This window comes from Paramormyrops kingsleyae, chromosome 23 (genome assembly GCF_048594095.1).
Source record: "Paramormyrops kingsleyae isolate MSU_618 chromosome 23, PKINGS_0.4, whole genome shotgun sequence".
NCBI classification, from domain to species: domain Eukaryota; kingdom Metazoa; phylum Chordata; class Actinopteri; order Osteoglossiformes; family Mormyridae; genus Paramormyrops; species Paramormyrops kingsleyae.
The window spans coordinates 22,563,133-22,586,903 of NC_132819.1; the positions used below are offsets into that span (position 1 = coordinate 22,563,133).

General features: G+C 49.2%; 1 protein-coding gene across 7 annotated transcripts in view; it reads right to left on the minus strand.

Moving 5' to 3' along the window:
• Window positions 1-108: 108 nt before the first annotated feature.
• The window catches only part of LOC111846875 (beta-chimaerin), a 31,377-nt gene continuing 7,714 nt past the window's right edge, over window positions 109-23,771 (minus strand). For all 7 annotated transcript variants that reach the window (XM_023817571.2, XM_023817570.2, XM_023817569.2 and 4 more), the window contains 12 exons: window positions 16,910-16,948; window positions 14,827-14,882; window positions 11,580-11,611; window positions 11,268-11,381; window positions 10,514-10,784; window positions 7,930-8,016; window positions 6,899-6,983; window positions 3,335-3,508; window positions 2,761-2,838; window positions 2,469-2,606; window positions 2,225-2,330; window positions 109-1,947 (listed from right to left, as the gene is read on the minus strand). In XM_023817571.2, coding sequence (XP_023673339.1) covers window positions 1,776-1,947; window positions 2,225-2,330; window positions 2,469-2,606; window positions 2,761-2,838; window positions 3,335-3,508; window positions 6,899-6,983; window positions 7,930-8,016; window positions 10,514-10,784; window positions 11,268-11,381; window positions 11,580-11,611; window positions 14,827-14,882; window positions 16,910-16,948 — 1,352 coding nt within the window. In that variant the 3' untranslated portion in view covers window positions 109-1,775. The remainder of the gene's footprint in view (window positions 1,948-2,224; window positions 2,331-2,468; window positions 2,607-2,760; window positions 2,839-3,334; window positions 3,509-6,898; window positions 6,984-7,929; window positions 8,017-10,513; window positions 10,785-11,267; window positions 11,382-11,579; window positions 11,612-14,826; window positions 14,883-16,909; window positions 16,949-23,771) is intronic.

Sequence of the window (23,771 nt, forward strand, 5' to 3'; positions counted from 1 at the left end):
GGATATCCGGCTGATGGGTGGGGTCTGATCATGGATATCCGGCTGATGGGTGGGGTCTGATCATGGATATCCGGCTGATGGGTGGGGTCTGATCATGGATATCCGGCTGATGGTTGGGGTCTGATCATGGATATCCGGCTGATGGGTGGGGTCTGATCATGGATATCCGGCTGATGGTTGGGGTCTGATCATGGATATCCGGCTGATGGTTGGGGTCTGATCATGGATATCCGGCTGATGGGTGGGGTCTGATCATGGATATCCGGCTGATGGGTGGGGCCGGTATTGCCACTACAAACAGAAACACAGACTTTTGTACATTCACCTTAAAGTTTGTCTTGCCTTTCAACAAATGTATGTTCATTGATACATATATATATATATATATATGTGTGTGTGTGTGTACACACACACAGCCATGGAAAAAATTGAAACCACAGTACGATTTTTTGTTTCATTCATTTTTCAATTTATGGGTGTGTGTCTGTGAATAATATATATATATATATATATCAAACTCCAGTCTGGCTCTTCCCTGCTTCTCATTAGTGAAGGGCTTCTTCCTTGCTTTATGGGACTTCAGTCTTGCTTCTAGGAGCCTGATATGAACTGTCCTAGCAGAGCACTTCACACCTGCATTTAATGTTTCCCATTCCTTTTGAAGGTCACTTGATGTCATCCACCGATTCATGAGAAACTGTCAGATAAGTTAACAGTCATCTCTGGTATTAGAAAGTCACTTCTGCCCTTTACCTGGCTGGTTTCTGGTCATTCCCAGTATCTCCTGCTTCACCTTATTCTTGTGTACTGCTGTCTGAGAAATGCAGATTTGTTTAAAAATATCAAGTGATGTCTTAATTTTTTCCACGGCTGTATCGTATATTGAGGTGAAACTCAAACAGAGACTTAGAAAGGTGCTCAGATGAAACCACCATATGGCAATGTACAGTCACAGATCAATTTCTTTAATGACAGCGTAGTCTGTCGTTTGGGTGAAAACATGGCTGTCATTTTCCATTCATTTTACTTTTTTTATGGGGCTGTCAAAATAGCCAAAGCACACAATATATTTAAAGCCCCACAATCTCGGAATGGAGATGCAGTATTTCTGTCTCAGTAATGATTGCCATCCGCACAAAATTACCTTACGCAACCATATTTGCAGTTATTGAAAGCAGGACACCAGGTTTTTATATACAGGGCAGAATGTTTTGCTCATTATACGTATTGTATATACAGACAAACAAAACTTGACAAGGTACATATATTTGTTAGAAAAAAAAGCAATTTTTCAAATTCTCATCTCTCATCATACAGCATAATGTCAGTAATCAATGCCGAATATGTATTGCTGGCAGCTTTTTAAACTTTAAACTTGGCTGAAGAGGAAGAATAACATGGAATTCTGTGAATTGTAGTTTTTTCTTCACACAGCCACAGATGCTGACCTGATCCTGTGCGGCCACCTGTGCTGATGACCGGAACATTCCGGAAGAGTCGCCGCACATCAGCAAGGGTGGAGAAGCAGCGAGGATCGACCGGCCAGCTCAGTGCAACCGCAGGAACGCGACCAAAGTGCTTACAATAAAAACCCTGCAAATCAAAGCTCTTATCCCGTGTGAGAGGAGAAGCCATCACCTCCGACAGTCAATTTGATGCAGTAACATCCACACAACAGAGGAGGGCGCCACCCGCTGAGCATGTCACAGACCGTTGTGGTGGTCTACACGGCGCATGGTGGGTGGTCTCTTTTGGGGGGACGCGCACACTTCCTTCTAGAACAGGATGTCTTCATTCTCTATCAGTAGCTGGATGACGAGCTTCTGGTATCGCATGTCATTCAACGTCGCCAGCGTGCTCTGGTCGGGGGGGCGCATCAGCGTCGGCCCGAACACTATGCCCAGGTTCTCTGCGTTCATTAAGTTGTCCTTCTCAAACGAGGTCACTCTGTGGGACAAGGACAGCGGCTGAGCATCCGACGCCCAACACACTTGGGGCCGTGACATTTTTAAGCCACGCCGGGGGGGGTTTGCATGTATATCACACCTCCCAGTCATCCCTCTGCTCTTCAAAACACCATCAGATGGACTTTTCCCAAAAGAACTTCAAAATTAATTTAAAGCCTGACGAGATACATCATTTAAATCATAATTGGAAATTTCAAGATATCTAGGTGGGCCGGGCTGGTGGCTGTGGCTGGTGGCTGTGGCTGTGGCATTCTCACCTCTTCAAGTGTGTCATCAGGTAGCGCAGCGTCTCGTAGTGCGCAGGTGGGAGTAACAGCAGCCCATCATGGATGGCCTCCAGCCTGGCGTCTGGGTCGGCGATCTCTACAACGGGGAGCGTGCCGGTAAGACCAAGGCCTCCGTGGAGTGTCCCTCAGTCAGGAGGCTAAAAAGACTCCAGGGATAAAATTCAGGCAATCCGTGCGGACGCCTGGATTTGAGTAGGACCCGGCGGTGTCTTACTTGCAGCCTGTATGAAGCGGGAATATAGGTCATACGTGATGACCGGGATGGGCAGGTCCCGGAGGTACAGTTTCAGGGCGCCGGCGATGATATTGATGTCTGCGTAGGCGTCTTCGCTGATGTCCGCTTTGTCACCATCTGTAGGGGCCACCAGAGACACACAGGAGAACCCCCTCTAACTTCTGAACCTCATAGCTGCAGAGCCTTGAGACACCCCCCCCCCCACCCCCGACTAATTTGATACTGATCCGCAGACTGGTTCTGAGCACAGGTTCAGTCTGGCGATTCCTACCTCGATCGAAGGCCAGCTTCACGTCTTCGATGTGCTCCATGAATCCGGACACTCTGTACAGCCCCTCGGACTGGAGCCCTGAACGCACACAGGCATGTATTCACCCTCCACCAGTTCCCATGACAACTACACCCCCCCCCACATGGTGCGTGATTAAGGCGTGCTTGTCTTCATTGTTGTTTTGAAGCATTATATTTTACAAAGAAACAAACGTAGAATATTGGCAGTCTAACAAATTTAAATATGATTCTATGCTATAGTTACAGTTTATAATGCATACTGAAAAGTAATGAACAAAATGTATCTGGAAATGCATATTCCCAAGCGTGTTACACTGGAGCAGAAGCTGCTTTCATACTCATCCTCCAGCTAAATGTCGACGTTAAGATGCTTCAGAAAAGCCCCCCCGGAATTCAAAGTCATCAACGGCATTCTGGGAAATGCACTTTGTGACAGCAAGTCTAGCTCTTGCATGAGACAGTACAGAATCAAAGCGGAGTCTGAATCTGATTGGTTCTGCCCTGCTGCTGTCGACCCCGGAGGCGGATGGAGTAAGTGGGGGGCGGGGCCTCGCCTCGGCGCTCGATCTCGCGGATGCACATGTCCACCACCATGGGCCTCGGCGTGCTATGGGCCTTGACGAGCGTGGTGAGGTCACAGCTGAACACCTTCTTGATCCGCCGCAGGTCCGGCTGGCAGTCCGACGGCACCAGCCTGGAGCACTGCTTGTGGACATTCAGGCCGCAGTCTGGGCGGGAAAAAGAAAGAGAAACAAAGTGGGTCCGGTTCCGTTACGGGTCGCCTGCCACGGGGCAGAGTGGCTTTGGTGGAGTCCTACTGGACTCTGCTCTTTGACCTTCAGTTAGCTCAACACCCGGAGAATTTTAGAGGCTTTCGAACGAGGATTTTTTCTATTATAACGCCTATGATTCATATTCCCCATTTAGACACACATGAAGTATATTTTCATCTGGAATAGTGTCATGACACAGCTGGAGGACATATTTCTCCAATAACATGACAACAGCCAATAATCACTAAGCCTTAAATCAGGGACTTTATAGTGTTAGGGAGGGCAGAGAATGTAGCTGGAGGTAAAATATGAGAGAGATAGAGCAGGTGAGATATGAGGCACGTCAGCGCCGTCATCTTGGCCCAGCGCGGCTGCAGAGGGTGAATACCTGCTGGTCTGGTTTCAGTGCCAGCGGGAGGTAGCCCAGGGGGGAGTATAAAGTGGGGGGGGGGGGGGGGGGGGGAGGCTGCTGTTCCCTGGCTGAAGTCGCCAGCAAATATACCCACAATGAGATAAAAACCATGTTTTCAGTTCCCACAAGAGGAAACTCAATTTTATAAAAATCTGTAACTGCAATCAAAAGACTAAAAATGCGCGAAAACTTATGATTAAGGTTAGGGCAGGGTGGGGGTTAAGGTTGGGGCAGGGTGGGGGTTAAGGTTGGGGCAGGGTGGGGGTTAAGGTTGGGGCAGGGTGGGGGTTAAGGTTGGGGCAGGGTGGGGGTTTAGGTTGTCATAGTTACTTATGATTAAGGTTAGGGCAGGGTGGGGGTTAAGGTTGGGGCAGGGTGGGGGTTAAGGTTGGGGCAGGGTGGGGGTTAAGGTTGGGGCAGGGTGGGGGTTAAGGTTGGGGCAGGGTGGGGGCTAAGGTTGGGGCAGGGTGGGGGTTTAGGTTGTCATAGTTACTTATGATTAAGGTTAGGGCAGGGTGGGGGTTAAGGTTGGGGCAGGGTGGGGGTTAAGGTTGGGGCAGGGTGGGGGTTAAGGTTGGGGCAGGGTGGGGGTTTAGGTTGTCATAGTTACTTATGATTAAGGTTAGGGCAGGGTGGGGGTTAAGTTTGGGGCAGGGTGGGGGTTAAGGTTGGGGCAGGGTGGGGGTTAAGGTTAGGGCAGGGTAGGGGTTAAGGTTGGGGCAGGGTGGGGGTTAAGGTTGGGGCAGGGTGGGGGTTAAGGTTGGGGCAGGGTGGGGGTTAAGGTTGGGGCAGGGTGGGGGTTAAGGTTAGGGCAGGGTGGGGGTTAAGGTTGGGGCAGGGTGGGGGTTTAGGTTGTCATAGTTACTTATGGTTAAGGTTGGGGCAGGGTGGGGGTTAAGGTTGGGGCAGGGTGGGGGTTAAGGTTGGGGCAGGGTGGGGGTTAAGGTTGGGGCAGGGTGGGGGTTAAGGTTGGGGCAGGGTGGGGGTTTAGGTTGTCATAGTTACTTATGGTTAAGGTTGGGGCAGGGTGGGGGTTAAGGTTGGGGCAGGGTGGGGGTTAAGGTTGGGGCAGGGTGGGGGTTAAGGTCGTCATTGTTGGGATTAGGGTTGTGCCCACAGAAATGAATGGACGGTCCCCACAAAGATGTGAATACAAACGTCTGTGCGTGTGTGTGCCCTGCAATGGACTGGCACCCCACCCTCTAAAATGTCCTCTGCCTTATTCCCTGCCCATGCTGGGATAGGCTCCAGCCCCCCTCCCCCCCCAGATTCTGTCCTGGATAAATACGGACGGATCATCACTACACAGATTTTCTGGGCCAAAGTGCTTATTCTATGTAAATGAATGTTCTGTGGAAGCCAGCAGTTACTGTTTGTGGAATTTCACCCACTGGGGACTGTTACACTCTTTTCCTCAAATTATACATGTCAGCTTGCTCAGAATTATAAGGGGATCTTTCCAATTAAAAAAATTAACTGAGCAGAATTATGTGAAGGCAAATCGAAGCACTGGAGCCAGGAGAGGACAACATCCCCCCCCCCCCCCCAGTCAGATTTAGAAACCTCTGTCATGAGACCCTCTCTGACATGCTGCTTCTGTACCCCCTCCCCCCCACCCCCACCCCCGAGGCTACAGCGGCTTGACAGCCACCTGGAGGAAGAAGCCGCCTCATCGACTTTAAGGCCGTCTCCAAAATTCAGCTTAGACACAAACAGCCCAGATTGCATCTGAACGACGAGGAATCCTGACATTTTGTAGGAACTGGTGCTGTTTCTACAGACATTTTTGTCTGCCAGACTGTCCAGAGGTAGTTTAATTTTAGAAATACCGCCCTCTAGCTGCTCGTTAAAAGCCCTGCCTTAATTACCTAAATGAACTGTTTACTTTTTCTGTGAACATTTTGGTGGAAGGCTTTGTCAAGTTTCAGTCTGAATTTTTCTAGAAGATCTTTCTCAAAAACACCACAACCAGTACTGGTTCTGTGTCCATTGAGTGGCAGATTACCCACAAACCCTTGCTTCATCCACTCTCCTAGGGACTGGGAGATGTGTTACTGACAAGTTCACAGCAAACAATGCAGTGGGAACACCTGGTTCTTCTGGACTGACCTGGACCATGATAGTGGGACCAGAAAAAGTACTTTAGTACAAATTTCACACCACCAGGTTCTACTGATCTGGACCATCCATCCATCCAACCATCCATCCATCCTTGCTCTAAAGGACTATCCTGGTCGGAGCCTATCTCAGTAAGCACAGGGAATAAGGTCGGATACACCCAGGACAAGATGTCATGGCTCATGAGAACGGTACTAGTTCTGTACTAGATATTACATGTGAGATGAACCGTGCACCAGATTGTGAGCTGTGTGAGAGATGCGTGTGGAGTGTGACGTGAGGATAGGGTGAGCGTGTGGCGTGTGACGTGAGGATAGGGTGTGCGTGTGGCGTGTGACGTGAGGATAGGGTGTGCGTGTGGCGTGTGACGTGAGGATAGGGTGTGCGTGTGGCGTGTGACGTGAGGATAGGGTGTGCGTGTGACGTGAGGATAGGGTGTGCGTGTGACGTGAGGATAGGGTGTGCGTGTGGCGTGTGACGTGAGGATAGGGTGTGCGTGTGGCGTGTGATGTGAGGATATGGTGTGCGTGTGGCGTGTGACGTGAGGATAGGGTGTGCGTGTGGCGTGTGACGTGAGGATAGGGTGTGCGTGTGGCGTGTGACGTGAGGATAGGATGTGCGTGTGGCGTGTGACGTGAGGATAGGGTGTGCGTGTGGCGTGTGACGTGAGGATAGGGTGTGCGTGTGACGTGAGGATAGGTTGTGCGTGTGGCGTGTGACGTGAGGATAGGGTGTGTGTGTGGCGTGTGACGTGAGGATAGGGTGTGCGTGTGTGGGTAGGGTGAGCTCAGCATGGCAGGCGAGTGGAGGGTTACCTGAACAGCGCAGCCCCTGGGCGATCAGGCCCCACATGAAGTTGGCACAGTACTCACACCAGTGAGGCCCACGGAAGGTGTGTGTCTGCGGGGGGAGGGGGGGCAGACAGGGGGCGCCAGTGAGGAACAGACAGGGGTGATGCTGAGATACGACGGTTAACAAGAAAGGAGAAAATTCTCCAGGAGAAAGTCACAAATGGTAAAACAGGATATGAGGAACCCTCAGCATGTTCTAATGCACAGGAACATGTTACGGTTCACGTGCGTTCGTTTGAGAACCGTTAAAACATGCACAGTTCCACTCATATCCACCAGTGACTGAACGAGTCTTTGAGCAATGTGGTTATGGATCACTGTGACCCCACATCGCTGGAGACCTGATCAGCTGGGCATTGCAGTTAGACCGTTGAGCAGAGGCCTGCTGTGTATATCCCCTCTGGGCTGTGGATTTCTGATAAGCAAATTAATAATAATGAAGGAGAATAATTCCACTTAGCCCTGAGCTGTGTAAGCATTAATTGCTGTAAACCCAGCTGTGAGTCATGGACAGCCAGACAGGACCGCTGAGCCACACGTAATTCAATAACAGAGAAAAACAGAGCTGACTTCCCCCCCCCCAGGGGAGGTGACCAGAGTGTGGGCCAAAAGCAGAGAAAACTCACAGGGAGCGTGCCAGGGATCTGCTGATTGGGTGACCTGCTGGCTGAAACCAAGTACCACACAGGTACATGCAGTACTCAGTGCACAGGCAGTACTCACTGTACTCAGTGCACAGGCAGTACTCACTGTATTCATACAATGCAGAAACAATATGCACTGTACTCATACAGTATAAATTTAGTACTCACCGTACTCACATAGTGTACATACGATACTCACTGCACTTGCACAGCACACATTCAATACTCACTGTATTCAAAAAATACACAGGCAGTTCACAGTATATGAGCAGAGGACACATTCAATTCTCACTACATTCTCACAGTGCACACAGAGTACTCCCTGTACACACATCAGAACTCACTATTCACCTTGAAATTGTGAACTTTGTCATAGCTGTAGTGCTTCTCCTGGTCTCGCAGAGTAGCCCGTGGTCCCAGCAAGGGTGGAGATGAGATCTGTGGAAAGACCAAGAGTTTCGTGGGTCCTCACACTCCCTGACCCCCAGGCCCTAGGGCTCTGGAACAGGGGTCTCCTCCATCCAGCCCCCATGACCAATCAGACACACGCCTGCATTCTGCTTGTTGAAAAGCAGGAATCTCACATCATGAAGGCCTCTATAGTCGAGCAGGGAGTCTGGGACAGGCGCAAATCTCCCCATGGCTACCGACAAAACCTTCTAAAAGCACGAGATGTCTAGATGAGACAGCAGAGAGATTCCTTTACAACTGAGCAGTGTCACAGCCAATGGCGGGGGCTTCCCAGGCTGAGTGTGAGCCTGTCCCTGGAGCAGAGGGCTTTTCTGTCAGCTCAGAGACTCCATCTCCAAACTGGGTTCCTTGTTTGTCTTGCAGCCTGGTGGGACATTGAATGTCTGGCCCACAGCACAGAGCTGCCTGAGCCAGTGAAGCCCAAGATCAGAGATGGCAGAGGGGAGACAACGTGGGGGCGGCGGAACGGTCCATCAGAGAAGGAACGGGGAACGGTCCATGAGAGAAGGAACGGGGAACGGTCCATCAGAGAGCAGCATGGGCTGGCAGAGAGAGAGGGGCTCAGAAGAAGGAACAGGGAACGGAGCCAGGAGCAAAGCAGGAACAGTCAGGTGTGATGCCTGCATTGTATCTCGGGAATCGAACAGTACAGTTACGGGACTGAAGGTGAGTCACAAGCACCGAAAGCTGGCTCGATTGCCCGGGGAGACTTTCGGAATGCCGGCAATTCCCCCCCCGGGGTTCCCAAAGCCGGTGTGGTTACCAGGGAAACGTATCGCTGAAATGCCAACCTGGCGGGTAGCTTACAGTGACAACCAAAACCACTCTGAGAATTTCCACCCAGTGGAACCACTGGAACAGCACTGCCAGGTATCATGTGGGCGGCTGTCGGGCGGGGGGGGGCAGGGGTTCAGTCCAGCTCTCCTGGAAGCTTCTACAGTTAATCTTTAACTAGTAACTGATTTACATCATAAACACCAGAGATAAATTAGCATCCATTATCCATAAGACAAACAAAGACATTTATTACTGAGGGTTGAAATTCCACAAGGACAAAAGCCCCATCCCCCCCCCCCCCCCCCGCACACCAGTGGGGTATTGTAACCCCTGACACTGATGTAAGATTTTGTGTTTCTGTAAAAAAATCACTATAATATAATATATATAAATACATATGTACATAGTGACCTTTAATTAAAAAGTTGTCCACATGAGAGTTTTATCGATTATTCCGGTGTGACACGTTGTTTCCTAATCCTTCTGGAGAATGTTTTACTTTATCTTATTTATTTTATCTTATTTAAAGTCACCAAGTCCCATGGTTCCCAAGAATTCTGGCAGTGCTGGCGTGTGTGTGCACACGTGTGTGCGTGACTCCCTGTGCCACGCTGGTGAGCCTCGACGTGACACAGCCCCCCCCCCCCAAGGGCTCCCCCCTCCAGCCAAGTGAAATCGTAAGCTATGTGGGACCTGCATGCTTTGGAGTCCCAGGGAACCCCCCCCCCCCTCCAAATAGCATGACGAAACTCAATCGGGAATCACCCTGGCATGCCTGCCTGTTGTCATGGCAACTACTGAAAGCACACCAGCCTGGTGATACGGTCTGCTGAGCGACACCCTCTGTGGCACAAAGGTCACAGTTCCTGTGTGAAAGATGTGAATTATTACACTCAGGAGTGATGACTTGGCACCTGAGACTAGGAAAGTGTGGAGCGGAATCTCATTCCGTGGCACATGTGGCCGGTATGTCAGAAACCATGGCGACGGGCAATGTTTATCCGGTAAACGGCAGGGAACGCCGCCGTCACGCACCCATGTGTGGAAACACGCACACGTACATGTGTACATTCTGGTGCGTGCAGGCGACCACACGCACATGCGGGCACGGGGTGCCGATCCCAGCCCGGAGGAACCTCTGGCTGGCCTCCAAAATGTCACACAAGAGACTTGTGAATTTTTTAAAATTGTCATTGAAAAAGCTGCCCCAGACGCCACCTAGTGGAGGGTATTTGGAGAGCAGCATTTTGAAACAAAAAAAATAATACAAATCAAACAAGGTCAAACAAACAAACAAGGTCCCTGGTCAGCAGTCACTGAGTGGAGGAAATACTTACAGCAGAACATTTTTACCTAATTTCACAACTGGAAAAGTTACTCCTTCCACTGGATGTTCCTCAAATTTATTCCGCCTACCAGAGTGTCTCAGATCTCTCATTGAGAGACAAGGGTGTAAGGTTGGTTTCAGTATTGGAAGGAACCAAATCAGCTCCAAAACCTTCACTCAACACACACGGTATGGCCACAATACTGGGAGGGACATGACATACCACAATCAACCTCCTTGATCTTGTCAGTGCGCATTAATTACATATTGAGATAATTGCAGGGATGCCTTGAACAAACTGGCCCTACAGGCAGCCAGCTGTCAACTATACTGTGGTCAAGAGACTGGTGGGCGGCTCACCTTGCCCTCATCCTGGAAGGTGACCTTCCTGGATGGGGGGTGACCTCGGCAGAGCCGCTGCGTTCCTCGGTCCCTGCGCTGGGACGTGTAGCCCACGTGCTCGTAGATGGGGTTGGTGGTCATGCGGGAGATGTACTCTGCCGCCTTTGTCTCGATGTACAGCGTGATGAGGCCGTCCGTCACCAGGTCGTGGATCGACTCGAACCTCTTCTCCCCGACAAAGTGCTTCCCATCGTAGAAGAGTCTGTAGTTGAGCGTCTGGTTGCCAAACCTTCACACAAGCACACAGGACAGGGATGAGGCCGAGGGCTGGTTCATGGCGACCAAATGGCGTGTGATAAAAGCTGGAATCACTGCGTCAGTGATGGAGAGCTATGAAACCATAAACAAAAGACACTGACAAGAACTGTAGGGGCTGTCGGGGAGGAAAGCTTTGTTGTTTATTGAGAAGAGAATATGTGGACCTCAGGGCCAACTGTGAGTGTGTAACACAGTATCTCAGGGCCAGTGTCTGTGTCTAACACAGCACCTCAGAGCCAGTGGGCAAGTGTGTAATGCAGCAACTCAGGACAGTGTGAGTGTATAATGCAACACTTCAGGGTCAGTTTGAGTGTGTAACACAGTACCTCAGGGCCAGTTTGAGTGTGCAACGCAATACCTCAGGGCCAGTTTGAGTGTGCAACGCAGTACCTCAGGGCCAGTTTGAGTGTGTAACGCAGTACCTCAGGGCCAGTTTGAGTGTGTAACGCAATACCTCAGGGCCAGTGTGTGGGTTCCAGGCTGCCTCTGGCTCTCTCTGATGAGGTAGGCACCCTCAGCACCATCCAGAAGCTCGTCTGCACGCTCCCGTGAAACCATTCCGTGGAACCTGAACGCAACATGTACTTGTAACCGAACGAAAAATTCCAGTGTAGAACAGTCACTTATGACTCAACAGACAGCACACAAGGTCAGATTCACTCCCCCAAATGCACAGCAACAGCCAGGCGATGTAACAATGGTTTACAAAATGACGGTCATGTTTGATTATCTCTGACTGTGTGATAATGTGCAATTGCAGACTCACTCTCTGCCGTAGTACTTTGGTCTGCTCTCCATCTGAAAGAATAAAACATTTCCTTATTTCTAGGCAAGCAGTTATTTCGTTTTACGCAATCTCCACTCAGCATGCGCGGACACACTTAACCAGTAGGGGGTGCAGCGTAGACCGGAGGATGTCTATTTCCATCTCGGCATAGCATTTAAAAAACCGCATAATGACTGTTTTTTGTCTGCCAGTTTTTTTTTTTTTTAACTGTGTTACAGGCAGGAGTTTTGGACTGACACTGCCGTTAATCCTTAGGATATATAGCACACAGAAACGAAAGTTTAAAAAGTTGTCTTACGTACTGTATCTGTCCATACAAAGCACTTTTTTTCAGCCGTGAGTGTGCATTATATTGAGGCTGAGTACTACAGTTTGTTTAGCATAACAGACAACGGACGTGTTGTTTTATAATACTTTGTGTTAAACTAAGTTATTCTATCTGTGAAAAAAACTAAGCGTTGAATTCAGACTCCTTTCAGCGTGCTCTCAGTTCCATGTGATCATCGCGGGTGACATTACTGGCTGTCACATGATCGTGACAAAAGCTGTGGGTGGCTGAGGATTGCAACATTGCGCGGGTGCCCACATCACCCGTGTGCACTCGAATAAACGCACAGGGTGTTTATCAATAACTAGAACGCAAAGAATGTACCTTAGCAAGAGTGCTTTTGCATTCTTGCCTCCCAAGAACAAACTTGGTGCATAATTAATCATGGGATTGTTCTCGTAGGCAAAGATGCAATTGATGCATCATTCAATTCGGGAGACATATGAGGATTTTTTCCATTCTCTGTACTTCTGTTCTTAGTATGGGAACTGTACTGTAGATGACGTCAAACGGGTCTACGAGACCACAAGAATGGTGAAGTAAGCATACTGACAAACATCCATAATCTGCTGAAGTGAGCAGCTGTGGTAAATAGTGAACTCACAAGATTTCACCTTGTGGAGCATCAGACGGCGGAAAGTTCCAGAACAAAAACGCTGCAAGAATGGTCAGGGGACAGGCAGTCCAGAACCTGCTATCTCTCAGTACCGCTGCAGCTAAATCATGACAGAACTGACTGGTCGTGATAGCTACATAAAAACAAGACCGGCTGTTAAAAATGCCAAGAGTTTGTAAAATGACAGGTTACACATTTCTGACAGCACTGACGGACTGTGTGTGAGGCCCAGGAAATACCATCGTTTGGGGATTTGCAGCACTGACCCAGAGAAGACTGGCAGCATGGGCTTGGCAGTAGATGGCCTGAGAGGGTGTGTCATGTGACTCAGTCATGTGACTTGCTTCATACACAAGCACTGAGCTGTTTACCCGTGTGCATCCCCCACCATTATAACACACCTCCAGGTCAGATAATCCCCAGCATGTATGTGTTCATTAAAAGCTTCTTCCAATACGTCCAGTACTCTAAAAGCTGAAATCACTCATTTGAAGGATAGTAAGGGCCTTGAAAATGAAATTGATATAGTAAATGAGTTTAATGATTATTTTACACGGGTGTTCACAGTAGAGAACATGAGTAACTTACCACCATTTAGTACAAATACAGCATCATCTATGACCAATATCTGTATAACTGAGGCTGATGTGGTACAAAGCCTAGCTAAGCTCAAAATAAATCGCAGGGCCCTGATGGCATCTTACCTATAGTTTTAAAAGAGATGAGGGATATTATTAGCCAACCTTTAACTATAATATTTCAGAAATCATTATCTGCTGGTGTGGTACTTCTGATTGAAAGCATGCTAATATAACGCCCATATTCAAAAAAGGGGATAGAAGTAATCCAGCAAACTATAGGCCAATCAGTTTAACTAGCATTACTGTAAAAATAATGGAAGCTATAATCCAAGTGAAAATGATAGATTACCTGGATACAAATAACATTCTGAGGGATCATGGATTTAGGAGAGGTAGGTCCTGTTTAACTAATCTACTTGAGTTCTTTGAGGAAGCTACAAGAGAAATTGATCACAAAATGGCCTACGATGTGATCTACTTAGATTTCCAGAAGGTCTTTGATGTTGTCCCCCACAAACGGCTCTTGCTTAAGATCAAAGCTGCAGGGATTTTAGGAACTGTGGCAGCTTGGATCGAAAACTGGTTAACTGACAGGAAGCAGCAAGTAGTTATTAAAGGCACAATGTCACAGTGGCCCTGCATTCATAGTGGGGCACCGCAGGGTTCAATTTTAGGACCATTATTGTTCCTAATTTACATTAATGATATTGACACCAATACATACAGTAAATTGGTTAAATTTGCAGACAACACCAAGGTGGGTGGTATATCAGATACTGATCTTGCAGCGGAGAGGCTACAACGGGATTTTGAATTAATGACTGAGCTGATACCTGTCAGACGAAATTTTACACAGATAAATGTAAGGTAATCCATGCAGGGAGCAGAAATATAAAGTACAGATATTTTATGAGTTCCACTGAAATAAAGGTAGCTGATTACAAGAAAGATCTCGGTGTGTATGTTGATGCTTCCATGTCCCACTCTTGCCAGTGTGGGGAAGCAATTAAAATGGCCAATAGAATGTTGGGTTATATCTCTAGGTGTGTGGAGTTTAAGTCAAGGGAAGTGATGCTAAGATTATATAATCCCCTGGTAAGACCCCACCTATAAAATTGTGTGCAGGTTTGGTCACCATACCTTAAGAAGGACATTGCTGCCTTGGAAAAGGTGCAACGGAGGGCTACGAGAATGATTCCTGGTCTTAGAGGAAAGTCTTATGAGGAGAGGTTAGCTGAGCTGAATCTGTTCAGCCTCGAGCAAAGGAGACTAAGGGGGGACATGATCCAGGTATATAAGATTCTAACAGGTCTGGATGCTGTTCAACCAAATGGCTATTTCAATATTAGTTTAAATACTAGAACTCGTGGCCACAGGTGGAAATTAGCAGGAGAACATTTTAAAATGAATTTGAGGAAGTGCTTCTTTACACAGCGTGTATGGCATAGTCTTCCTGCTAGTGTAGCGGAAGCTAAAACCCTGGGTTCCTTTAAATCAGAGCTAGATAACATTTCAACAACTCTGAGCTATTAGTTAATTCTCCCCAAATGAGCTTGATGGGCCGAATGGCCACCTCTCGTTTGTAAATTCCTTATCTTCTTATGTTCCTGCCTTTGTTCACCGCTTTGGATGAAAGCTTCTACTAAATAAATAAATGTAAATGCATCGTCGCCATAAAATGACACGCGACTCTGGGCTCACCTCCTGAGGGCAGGTGACTCTCTTGGGGCGGGGAGCCTCTTGCTGTAGCTGGTATACTGCTCAAAATAAACACATTATCAGTAAAATGGCTGCGTTTAATGACTGTATAACAACATATAACGTGCATATAATCAGGGCTGCCGACTCTCACGCATCTGGCCTGACACTTATGCTATCAGACTTTCACGCTCACGCAAGAAAACTTAAGGCAAACCTATATTATTCATTATAAACCTAAAATCAGCTGCATCAAAAGCGTTGGGGTAGTTTGCAAACCCTACAGACTATTCACAAGGTCATAAAACCCTTACATACATGTAAATGCGTGTGCAGACTCGTCTCAAATCTTACTCGAGCCAGCTGACCAAAGTTGGCAACCCTGACATAATCGTTACACAGATCATTACCATCGCTACCCGTAACCCTAAGCGAAAGCTTTGTGTCATATGATTATTCAGACTGATTCTGTCTGTCGGGGATGCAGGTGGCCAGCTTGGATTCATGTGGATTTTGTTTCATTTCAGATGCGCTCACCCCAGGCCTGTAATAAGCCAAAGTCTCAGCCAGTGATGAGCGGTGGGGCAGGAGGCAGAGAAAACCACATTACTGGGGTCTGATATCGGCCCCGACTTCATATTTCATTTCTGATGGCAGGTGGCTTTGGGGCCAAAGCTAACAGTAACATTTCATTATCAGGTCTGGGTCTGGTTGGAGGAAGAAGCCTCGCTGCTGTGAGTTTGACTAATCGCCGGGCAGGAACTCCGCCTTCATAGCCGGACTGCCCCAGGTTTCAGCTGGGTGCTTTGCTGCTGTTCTCATGCTTCCTGTTGGGGCAGCAAGGGGGACATTTGTGTCGTAGTTTACATTTCGAGACTTTAACTGTGAGCCAGAGCCCCCTCCGTCGCAGATCAAGCAGCTGGCAGAGGTGGAACGTTCCGGTTCAGAAAGTACAAATCCAGCCCAAGGTTTTGTTTCAACCAGCCAGTTGAATGTGAGTCTTTATACTCAGCTGGATGGTTGAAACGAAATCTTGGTCTGGATTTGTACTTTCTGAACCGGAACGTTCCACCTCTGCCGGTTAGGGGCTGAGGGTTCTTTCAGATGCTTAGATGTAACCAAAGGTCTGATGATCAGGGCGAAGTCCTGGCCACGCCGTGAAGCGGGGGGAGGCAACGCTGTTCCCAGAATTTGACTCCGACCCTCCAGTTCTCATTTTCCGTACAGCTAGCTGAGATTCTCTTAGTGTGAACGAGGCCAGCAGGACCTTCCCGTCAAGCGTGTCGGAGGCACCCTGACGCCCGGCGGACTTTGACCACACCGCTGCCACGGCTCTCCTCTGCGGGCTGTGCAGACATGCACTGGGCGAGTGTTCAGCATGGCAGGGTGTGGACTGGCGGTGGGGGTATAAAGACCTGAGTCACGCTCTTGTCACGTGTGTCCAATTTTCAGCCCACAAACTAATCCATGTACGCAGCGATTTAGGAGTTTTCACTCTGCTGTTGCAGCCCGACACACAAAACTATCTGTGCGGCTTTTGTGTCTGCTGACGGGCTGCAGTGAGGCAGGGTGTGTGGTCTGAAACAGGACCAGGCTCGGTCTGCTGACTGGTATCGGTACAGGTGGTGTTTGGAATGTTGCTCCTGGCGACGACCCTCCAATCAGGAGCAGGAAGAGTTCTAGTAGCCAATCCATGTTCCAGGAAGCCCAGAGAGGCTTGGACCACAGCCACAACTGGGGCAAGATCAAATGACGGGGGGGTGAATACTGCTGAAGAGGGTTGTGTGGAGCATAAGGATGAGCATAGAATTCTGATTCTAAGCTTATTAACTTAGGACAGATACACAGGAACAGAAATGCAGGTGTGTTATACACTAGAGCAGGATTTTCCAATCCGGTCCACGGGACCCTCAGACAGTCCATGTTTTTGCTCCCTCCCAGCTCCCTGTCAGACCGTCTACAATTCACTGCCTCCCAACTCCTGGTGGGAGCAAAAACATGGACTGTCTGTGGGTCTCCGAGGACCGGATTGGGAAACACTGCACTAGAGGAAGTCGCTGAAGGGAGAGGAGGGTCTAGTACTCACGATAAGACTTCCATATGGGCGGCTGGAAATCCTCCGCATCTGTAAAGAAGAGGGGACGACCGTTAGCGGCAGGCGTGAGATTGCAGGCCGTGGTGGCCCAGGATTGCTTGGAGCAGCGGATTTGGCGTCAGTCCAGTCAGTGACAGCCTATCCGAGGTGAGGGGTCTCCAGCGACTATTAGCCGGCACCCAGTGAGTCGAGAGAGACTTCGCAGCTGTTGCGGACGATGCAGACCAAATCCTGGACAAAACAGCCTGCGCCGCTCGAGTGACTGACCTGGTCACCTGCCGAAATAGCAGTTGTGGCATGAGATACAACATTAACCCATTTACCCATCCATTCATACCACTTATTCCATTAGAGGGTCATGCTGAGTCAGCCAGTAGGGTCCAGCAGGCAGGGGTAACCTTGATGGGAACCTGACAGTCAGGGCACACACACACACACACACACACACACACACACACGCACATGTAGGGTAAACGTATCCTTACGGGGACCGCTCATTCATTTCAATGGGAAAAATGCTAACGCTAACTATGACAACCTTAACCCCTACCCTGCCCTAACCATAACCATAAGTAACCTAACAAAATACAAGAGTCTTTGCATTTTTAGTTTTTTCATAGCAGTCACCGATTTTTATAAAATAACGGATATTTATCACGTTATGGGGACATTGTGTCCCGCTCGTAGATACACACACACACACACACACGTTTCTATTAATATTTTATGGTGGCTCTTTATTAATTTCTATGGGAAAATCTCTAAGCCCAATCACAGCAACCTTAATCTCTACCCAGCTCTAACCTTAACCGTAAGTAACCAAACAAAATACAAGACTTTCGGCGTTTTTAGTTTTTTGATCGTATTCACAAATTTCTTATAAGATTTTGGTTATCCTTGTAGGGGCCTAAACATGTCCCCACAAAGTAAAATGTTACAGGTTTTTATCACATGGTGGGGAGATCTGGTCCCCTCAATGTAGTGAGTGCAAAAAAACACACAAACACAGGGAAGTCATGTGAGAACATGAGTATAATCGGGGGCGGGAACACGACACGCCATAAACCGTCACGCCCCCTCCTCTGCATCAAATGAGCATCAATAAGGACCATGTGACCCCCCCCATCCCCACCTCCACCCTCTTTCTCATGCTAATTTTGCCACTTCCTTTGAGGATGTCATCACCGTATCCGCCGTGTTTAATTCGGGGCAGCCGGCAGAATTCATGTGATGATCGGCTTCTAAGGAAGGCAGGATGACTCAGGAGCTCGAGGGAGGAGGGGGCCGCAACCACCCGCTTGGACAGACCACGCTGCCGTCGGAGGGTCTAATTCGGGATGGGTGCAAACGCCCCTGCGGCGTGACATTCAATCGGCGGGTTTTAATTGGACGTCCGGCACGGCGACCCGTCAGTGACAACCACGGCGCCGAGCGCCATCTCAGCTGCGACGTGAGAGGCTCCTGCTGCGTCCAATCAGTGCCTATGGGCACATTTCCTGCGTTTAATCATGTTCTTTGCAGTCATTCAGATTGCAGTTTAGAGACATTCAAGGCCCCATTTTCAGTCAAATACTGTATGAAAATGTTAATGTTACATTTATATTTATTTGTTTAGTTTTTATCCAAGGCGAAGTACAGGTGAGACAGCAGGGTCAGGCAGCACCTGGAGCCGTTAAGGACAAGAATCAGTCATAAACTAGCCTTGGGAAAATATTTACATTCAGAAGACGGCTGTGAGTGTTATCTGGAGTGTAAATACGTGCGTTTCAGTGTGTGTATGTATGTTAGCTGGGGTGTGTTATTATGAACATGTGTGTGTGTTGCAGTGTGTCAGTGTGTGTTGCATTGTGTGTGTCTCAGATCAAACAGCCCATGTCCAGCTCCCACACTCCTACCCACAGTCGCCATCGGCAACCGGAGAGGACGGGGGCCCCCACCCATGGCTGGTGACAGCGGGGGCAGCATAACCTGGCATCCCGGGCGACTCCTGTGGGGGCTGTGGAGAGGGGAGGCCCTGTACCGCGGTAAGAAGCACACAGCGGCCGTGGAGAGGGGAGGCCCTGTACCGCGGTAAGAAGCACACAGCGGCCGTCTCTGCAGGTTTTCTCACTCTGGATCAGACATGGCTGCCGGATACGCCACAAAGCGAGGGGGGGGGGGGGGGGGCGTCTCATCCGGCTGGCCTCCATTTCAGGAACGAGAACAGACCCGAGCACCTACCTCCCGCTATAAGCATTTTAAAAATTCTTTAAAAAGGTAAAAATAGTGCTTGTCCACAGTTCCCCTTTCATTTGTATTCATGTATTCACAAGCCTCTCAAGGCTCGTCTCGGACACCAGCCCCGTGCGCCGACCCACAGACGCATTTAAGACCCCAAAAAGGCCCCCTGATCCGCTTGAGGTCCATGGGATCCGCCCCCCTCTTCATCCTCAAAGTGTCACCCTCCTAACCCCCACTACCTGTCAGGAAGTCTTCTCTGGTGTCTTTTGGGGGGGGCGGGGCAGACAGATACTCTGTTACTCTGTATTTTCACCAGCACATCGACACACTTCTCAGGGACGCGTCTGAGGTCAGCCGGCCCCCCCGGCAGTGGCCGGCTGCTCTTCATCCCCCAGAGGATTGTCTTCCTCCTCTCCTCCCGAACCTACCACGGATGTTTTTGGCTCCCATCCCCCCCTCCCCAGGGCTTCGCTTCATGCTAATTTTAATGCTGTGTAGCATCACTAAAAATAACCTGAAGTGAATCAAAGAGAATGTGCTAATCCGTCGTTTCGGTTCGTCACGAGCCGCCGGATGTCTCTGCGTCAGCCTGGGTGAGGGGTGCCATGAGGGACACGGGACTCCAGGGGAGGGGTGCTCAAGGCTGCCGATGGCCCGGGAGCGAGGGGGCTTACGGGCGGCACATCTGCTGACCGGGGGCACCCTCAGACTCTTTGTCGCCCCCAGGAGGACAGTCATTGTAAGTACCACAGTCTATTATTCAACAGCCAGAGACTCAGAGCTGGCATATGGTAATCAACTCAGAAGCTGGGTGTCTCTGTTCAGGAACATTATCAACATAGAATGGAGAGCAAAAGCGAAGGCAGGAGCCTGTATGGCTGGACAGGGTGGAAGTTCAGGTCAGAGCAGAAGTGACAGGACTGAAACTTCAGTGCCCACGAGGGGAATTTCCACACAAATAAACATTACAGATTATTTTAAGGCATAATTATTGTGGTTTCTGAAGCCCATCTGTAAAGCTGAAGCAAATTATGCACATGGAGAAGGTATGGTGCCCTCTGAGAAATCCTGGATAGCGCCAACATGATGTAGGAAACATGTTCTGCTTTGAAGGGGAAGCTTCATCAGAAATTGATGGAGACTCATGCTTACGGGCACTGAGATAACCCACCAGGCCGAGGGGTCTGAACACATGCAATGCCACCATATCGCTGTGGTGACTGGTGACTGGCATCAAGCCACCCCCCCCCTTCCCCATGACCCACATCAGCGGGAGACTTTCAAGTTTCTGGGTGAGCTTGGCTCTACTCCAGGTGAGCTATGTATCACCGCCTGTCCTCGAACACGTCCGCAGCATATGGCCGCAGACCCAAGCTGGGCCGGAGATGGACTTTCTGTTTGTTTATTTATTTTCACGCCGGCTCTCTGCAAATTGGAATTTTGGCACCAGGAATCCTAGGCAAGCTGTAGCGGAAAGCAGGACATGGGCCGGGAACGTTCTCCCGCTCTTGTGTGTTCACGCACACACAGAGACACACACACAGACACACCGAGTCAAACACAGCGTCCCATAATCTCTGAATTGGGTGTGTGGTGCTGGTGTGGGTCCTGTAGAGAGACCATCTGACTGCCACGCTGTCATCCCGCTACATCGCACCCGGGGCCCCTGAGCAGAATCGCACCCGGGGCCCCTGAGCAGAATCGCACCCGGGGTCACTGAGCAGAATCGCACCCGGGGCCCCTGAGCAGAATCGCACCCGGGGCCACTGAGCAGAATCGCACCCGGGGCCCCTGAGCAGAATCGCACCCGGGGCCCCTGAGCAGAATCGCACCCAGGGTCACTGAGCAGAATCACACCCGGGGCCCCTGAGCAGAATCGCACCCAGGGTCACTGAGCAGAATCACACCCGGGGCCCCTGAGCAGCATTCCATCATTAGGAGCATCGTTGCCGGTGCCCTGAGAGCTGTTCGTCCGTGTTTAGTTTTTTCTTTTTTTTCTTGCTTTCATTGTGTTCCGTGTGATGTCGCTCCTTTGATGTGATCTCCTGAAGGATCCGTGATGTCTCTGCTGTAGGGAGTGACCCATAACATGCAGACACATCCCCCCACCCCACCCCCCCAGCATCTCTGATGGATCCTTTTGATTTTGATCAGACCGTCAAATATGAGGCCCACAGACAGTGTGTAAGGATAAATAACAGGGGCACAGACAGTGTATGGGGAGAAATAAGAGAGACACAGGCAGCGTATGAGTAGAAATAAGAGGGACACAGACAGGGTATGAGGATAAATAAGAGGGACACAGACAGGGTATGAGGATAAATAAGAGCACAGGCAGTGTATGAGGAGAAATACAGTGTTTGAGGAGAAATACACGGGACACAGACAGTGTATAAGGATGAATAAGAAGGGCACAGACCGTGTATGAGGAGAAATTACAAGGACACAGATAGTGTATGACGATAAATAAGCGGGACACAGACAGTGTATGAGGAGACATAAGCGGGACACAGACAGTGTATGAAGAGAAATAAGAGGGACACAGACAGTGTATGAAGAGAAATAAGAGGGACACAGACAGTGTATGAGGAGACATAAGCGGGACACAGACAGTGTATGAAGAGAAATAAGCGGGACACAGACAGTGTATGAAGAGAAATAAGAGGGACACAGACAGTGTATGAGGATAAATAAGCGGGACACAGACAGTGTATGAGGATAAATAAGCGGGACACAGACAGTGTATGAGGATAAATAAGCGGGACACAGACAGTGTATGAGGATAAATAAGCGGGACACAGACAGTGTATGAGGATAAATAAGCGGGACACAGACAGTGTATGAGGATGAATAAGACGTTCCAAGGTTCTGGGCCTTTGTGCAGAGTCCCTGTAAGGAATTTGCCAGTATGACTTGTAGAGACTGTTTAAAACTAATAAGCCATTTTCAGCAGCAGCTGTAGTGAGCAGCACACTCAACAAAACGCACGTTCCTAACACAATTCTCCAGTCACATGACTGACTGCACAGAGGCCGCCTGTACCTGTAATCAATAATGGATGCAGAAGAAGCAGATGCATTAAACATCTGTCACCGTGATGCCGAGCATCGCTCTTCATTTAGAGGAGCAGACTTCAGTCGTAAAACTGGGATTTAATAGCCTCCGCTTTTCACTGCCAAAGGAGGGGGGTACCCAGAGCTGAGGATAGTCCAGCAAGGAAGATCTCCAAGGAGACAACGTGACTGTAATACTACTATCACCAGGGCAGTGAGGGGATGCACAGATCCCGCTCCCAGCACACACACACCGGCGCACACGCTGAGCGCGCGCCAGAACTCACACTGACACATCTGACACTTGGCAAAGTGGAGACTCGGGACTCTGGCTTCTCTTCAGCACTAGCGCAGCTTCGTTTGTCAAGTTTCCTCCCCATATGTATCTACAAAGCATTAAAGAGGCACATGCTGCTAATAAATAACTGCACACACGCTGGGTCTACACGTATACATACACATAGGGCAATAAAACACGCAACATAACGAAGAATTATGCCTGCATTTGCGTTTCCCTACGCCCGTTTTTACACGATTCCGGGGCTGTTTCAGCAAAACGTCCTCGCCTTCACCCGTCTTCTTTCTTCCGAAAGGAGAGCTTACAGTTATGCAAAAAAATTTAAATTACAGTATTAGTTTCAGTAAAACGCAACCCCGACGCTGCAGAACCGCAGTGGCAGAGAAAAGAATTAAACTCTGCAGCTCCGCGGACCAATTAGACTGCCTGAGCTTTTCTGCGAGTAGCGATTACACGGCGGATAAGAGGCTTTTTATTTCCGTTCAGTGCCTTCTCCAGTGGCCTCATGGGCACCATAAAATATATACCTCCACATTCTCTCTTATATTATACACGTTGTATTATATGTAATATAAACATCAGAATCCGCCACTTACTCTAAACGAAGCGCGAGCGCCCATAAACACACTACATGACACAAACGTATTTTTAACTCCGTAAAAACCATCTCTTTGCCCGGTAAATGGCACTCACCGGCAGAATAAATGATAATTTCTTTATGATACACGGGCCTGATACGCAGGGATCGCAATACAGAGACCAGCAATTCTGATGCGCAGGCAGATGTCCGGCTCCTTGCCCCGCCGGTTTCTGCTAAACTCTGCAAGTATTTTATTGATGCAGTCTGATCGTCAGTTAATTAAGACTTTGGAGTAAAATAATGATACAACGTATATTAGAGATTTCAGCAAATAGTTTGCTTGTGGGGGGAAAAATGATTCGGCCGTGTTTTAAAGAGAGACATCATCCTTGTTTTTCGCTGAAAGGCTTTTGGGTTTGGCAAAATGAAGAGCTCAGTCCTCCCCAGCTCGGATCCCCATAAATCCACAAAACACAGGATCAGACCATACGGCCAGCAGAAAATACGCTCAAGACGCCGCATGTTAGGGCACCTAATGAATGAAAACTGGCTCTTAGTCACAGACGGTGCCTTCAGAGCTTGGTTTGCGCAACCATGCGACTCGGTGAAGTCAGTCAGGCTGGGCAGGGCTGCATCGGCACACTGAGCCGGCTGACATCCACGTTTGGAGCACATGGCAAACCGCAACGCGGCCCCACCCGC